Genomic DNA, 4,302 nt, shown 5'->3' with positions numbered 1-4,302 from the left:
AACAACTCCAAATAAAGACTAATCCCAAGGGACCAAAAACACAATGCTTTCCGGTACCTGCAGAATGACCCGAAAACGGGGTTGACGGAGGATCAAGGATCAAATATTTTCCTTTTCCTTGTGCATGTATGATTACGTAATTAAAGTACAATAGTACAACAAAGAAAAAATTATCACACAGGTTTGGCCCAGGCAGTACTACTCGTGCAAACCTTTATTTTATTCCCCATAGTCTCGAGTTGAACTTTAACATTCCAAAACAGGGATATAGACCGTATTGATAAATAGCGTGCAATTTTGTCTTCGTGCTAATACGACCAACTAGCCTCGCTCTAAAGCAGCATTTCTTTTGTATTTTGTCCATTCAAATGAAGCTAGTAAGTCTTATTGGCACAAGGACAAAGGAATAATTTATTGGCCCGCCATTTATGAATACGGTCTATCCTTTGTTGCAATCTATAGAGGAATTTCACGTGACGTCCGGGCGGCCATGTTGGAGTACCCAACTAATCCTCTGAGAATTGAGCTCCATTATCATGGAAAATTTTCCTTTGCTTCGATGGAAAAACAAGGTTACTGATCACGTGAGTGAAAACTTTTTCGTGCTTTCGTGCTGTTGCGCGTGCTTCTGAACGAGGAACCGTTTTGTGACGACTGAATGCGCGAGAGAGAGGCAAGAGTGATGCTACTAGTTTGATTTTCAGGAGCAGGTAGAACAATAATTCGATTCCTTTCATGACCGAATCGGCAACTGAGAAAGAAAGAAAGGAGAGTTCTTCTGTAAATTGGAAGCCTGTAACAATAAATGAAGAAATTTACAAATGAATTGCTAAAGTGTAAAAGTTTGAAACCGAGAGTAACGGATGCAGAAACGTTCCTGCACGACAAACACTTGATCAGAACAATCACTAGTACTTGAAAAGGCATCCATGTCAGGAAAAACGTCCCTGTTATCAAAAGGACTGTTTTGGAGAATTGTGCCTCTCTCTTTTGTCGGAAGTTGTTTACGAATCGGCCTCTATTGGCTTTCCAAATAAGGCAATATGCCACGCACGATATCAGCAATGGAGTTGACAAACTTACGATGACAATGCCCAAGAACTGTTGAATCGTTAGCAAAGCGAATTCAAGCAACGCCCGAGTTGACGCCACGGACAAAGAAAGGACCCAAGGTGTAACTATAGCAACCAAGTAACTCCTTAGGCCGAGCTGCCGATGACGAAGAGGTCGAACAATAGCGTTGACTCTTTCGATTGAAATGACGGCCAGAGTAAAAATAGAAGCAAACCCAGTGGACATATCCACAAGATCAAAAGCAAATTTTGAAGTGAGTTTCTGTCCTGACATAATGGTTGTCATATAAACTGGTATCGCGCATAATCCAACCAGCAAATCCGCGACCGCCAAACTGATTAGCAAGAAATGCGGGCGTTTGCGAAGACTTCTCTTCAAAAGAATTAGGATGGAGAGAGTGTTTCCGGTGATGATCACTAGGGCTACTATTCCAAAGCTTGCAGTCCAAAAGATGTTCCATTTGTTGAAGTCCATTTTGAACCTGAAGCCAAATTTGATTGTAAATTTGATTTTAATGAAAATATTAATGACATTTTTTTACTTATTCATAGTTTTCCAATGTTTCAGTTAAAGGCCACCACATAGGATTGGGCCCGTATTAAATTAAGCTGCCTGAACGAAATACCCAAATATGCAGGAAACAATTCGTTTCATCTCCGATGTAGCACCGAAAAAGATAAATTCGCCGCTATCAAATAAAATACATTAGAAATACCAAGCAGTTCTAAACTTCGACCCTTTTTAGTACCATTGAATTTCTTTAAAATGCAAAATTGTAAGATTTTACTCGCCAGCAGAATTGATCGAAAAAGGCAAAGAAACGGTTTCTTTCAAACGCCAAGTGTTCTGGAATTAGAATTACGGTAACCATAGGTCTTCACGCCAGAACTAGAAATTCTCGAGCCTCGCAATCAAAGCGAGAGTATGCTTTTGTTGTATATATCATATATCAAAAACTCAGCTACATTTTCGCCTTTCAAGTAACAGGCTTGGATGAGCACCTGGCCTCGCGGATCGCTTTTATCATGAATAAGAGGGTAGATATAAAAAGGAGTTGTCTAGTCCAGTTTCCAATTCAATGTGGTTCAAGGTCTCATTTTCTGAAAATCAGTTTCATTCATGTGCAAAATTTAAAGTTATTCCTCAAGGTGATTTTACCACGGACATACACTATTTGTTAATGAACTATTTGCAAAGTAAAATTCTATATAAAAGGGTTTGGGTTAATGGTAGGATTCATCACGGATGTTGTCGAGGTTGCTTATGGTAACTTTGAACAGACTTTAAGGGATTACTAGATAACACTTTTTAAGGGCAAATGCAAAAAAAACCGTTCCTTTATAATTTCACGTTCAGTGTTTTTCTCTCTATGTGATTAATGTGATGCTTCCAGGTCAAACCCAAATACATGTCTTTGTCTGTTGATAAATTTACGTTCACCGCTTTTTTTTTTTTTCTGCCAATGCAATTTGCAGGCCAATGCCAAAACATGTCTCTGTTGTAGAATGCCTAACAGAAATATCAATTGCGAGATTAAGATGACCTTAATGTTTTCTACAAGTATTCTCAGCTTTGAGTTCCCTGAGCCGCTCAAACACTTTTATGCATGGCCAATTGGGCATGAAGACCTTTTTAATTTGACTCTGGCTAAGGAAGTAAATCGACTCAAACATTAAAAAAATAACTTACACAGTGCCTCTCTGATCAGAATTCAAGGTAAATCTGTTGTCTATGGTGCACTTAAATTTCTTACGGGAAAATCCAGTTACCTTTTCTTATTTAGAGACTTGCTTCAACGTCGAGCAGACGGATTTCGTTGTCTGATGCACACAGGGGCCTACAGATGTTTCACAACCAATAGCGATCATTCACCAAGGTGCTGAAAATTGGCTGTTTGCTTTGCTGTACAAATACAGCAAAATATTTGCCAACCATATTGGCATAAATAGTGAGATGTTTGATAGAGACGAAAGTGGATCTTTTTTTTATCTGTTTTCAATTGGAAAAAGATTATTTGCCTGTTAGTTCGAGTTTTCCTAGTCAATCTATACTAATTCATGTTCAATCTTAATTGATCTTTATCGTAATAAATATAGGTATATTTTTATAATTCCAAGCCTTTTAGTTAACTTGATCCCTTTTTAGCAAAGCGAATGTTGTTATAGAGGTGTCTTTTCCTCAAGTTATGCATTGTGCAATGACAAATTACAGCTGTCAGAGTTCCTTATTTATCTTGGAAAACAGCAGACATCGACTACAGAGGGCAGCAAATTGTGTTTATATTGGACACAAATATTTGTGTTGTACGCAGAAAGGTAAGACGAGCTTTGTTTCGGTTTGGTGATCCCTCCATTAAGTTAAGGGAGGAAACTTCTAAATGGTGACTTTGCGTTATTTTATGAAATTTAGCTTTAACAACAAGAGCAGCCAATTGTGCACCTATTGGTGTCCTATCACTGCTTACAGTATCCCTCACGTTTTGCTATCCACAGTAATATAATGTTGGTTAATTAAGCAAAAAATATGGTGCCACGTTTGTGGGACTTTTCGAGGCTTCTAAAATTAATTGGATTGATGAGGGTGTGAGTAGAAATTTTCTATCAGAGAGGCATACAGTACAAATTCCCTTTTACTCGTGGATATATCCTCAAGTTTTGGTGAGAATCGTTATGCAAATTTCCTTCGTAACCGGCGGTTCGATCTAATTAGCCAATCAGGATAGATAATCACAACACAGCTTAGAAAGCTGTGACTTCCTGTTGGCTACGTTGTGCGCCGCCATTGCTGTTTGTGACTTTTATACCTAAAGGGGTACTCTGACGGAAAAAAAAAACGATTTTTCAAAAAGTCTCAAATCCTCGTACCCTGGGTACCAGAGGTTTTTCTCGCGTTGTTCGGCCGAAGACACGAGCGGCAAAGCCGCGAGAAAAACCTCTGGCGCAGAGCGCTTTGATTTACTGTGCTAAATGGAACTTGACCTCGTCTCTGATCTGTCAATCAAACCGGCGGCTTCATACGATGATCACATGCACAAGCACGTGAATGAAAGGGCAGATCTGGATTATGTTACAATAGAAGCTCTAAGTTCGCATCTTCCAAAATGGCGGGAGTCAAAACAACTCCCGTCAAAAAGGTTTCCTGTTCGAATTTTCTGTATCTTTATGTAGAGTATGTGGCTCGCACGTTTGCGTGAATGGAGGTTTTTATAGTTTAGTGGCTGGAAAGTTG

The 4,302-nt window shown here is 39.1% G+C and overlaps 1 protein-coding gene across 2 annotated transcripts; it reads right to left on the bottom strand.

Annotated features, from left to right (window-relative positions):
- Nucleotides 1-300: 300 nt before the first annotated feature.
- On the bottom strand, nucleotides 301-2,910 carry LOC137979773 (adenosine receptor A2a-like). 2 transcript variants are annotated; one of them, XM_068827125.1, is made up of 2 exons: nucleotides 2,844-2,910; nucleotides 301-1,555 (listed from the first exon to the last, which is right to left on the bottom strand). In XM_068827125.1, the coding sequence occupies exon 2, from the start codon at nucleotides 1,546-1,548 to the stop codon at nucleotides 574-576; it is 975 nt and encodes a 324-aa protein (XP_068683226.1). In that variant the 5' UTR covers nucleotides 1,549-1,555; nucleotides 2,844-2,910; the 3' UTR covers nucleotides 301-573. The 2 variants fall into 2 exon arrangements, with proteins under 2 accessions (XP_068683226.1, XP_068683233.1); XM_068827132.1 differs by having other exon boundaries at nucleotides 2,764-2,890.
- Nucleotides 2,911-4,302: the final 1,392 nt, after the last annotated feature.

Source organism: Montipora foliosa, chromosome 1, assembly GCF_036669935.1.
Source record: "Montipora foliosa isolate CH-2021 chromosome 1, ASM3666993v2, whole genome shotgun sequence".
Taxonomy (NCBI): Eukaryota; Metazoa; Cnidaria; class Anthozoa; order Scleractinia; family Acroporidae; genus Montipora; species Montipora foliosa.
The sequence above is the reverse complement of the archived record's forward strand: the minus strand, read 5'-3'. Positions and strand labels throughout refer to the sequence as shown.

Bases quoted from the DNA above. Each gene is read 5' to 3' on its own strand.
- LOC137979773 (XM_068827125.1), bottom strand. From the start codon at position 1,548: ATGGACTTCAACAAATGGAACATCTTTTGGACTGCAAGCTTTGGAATA.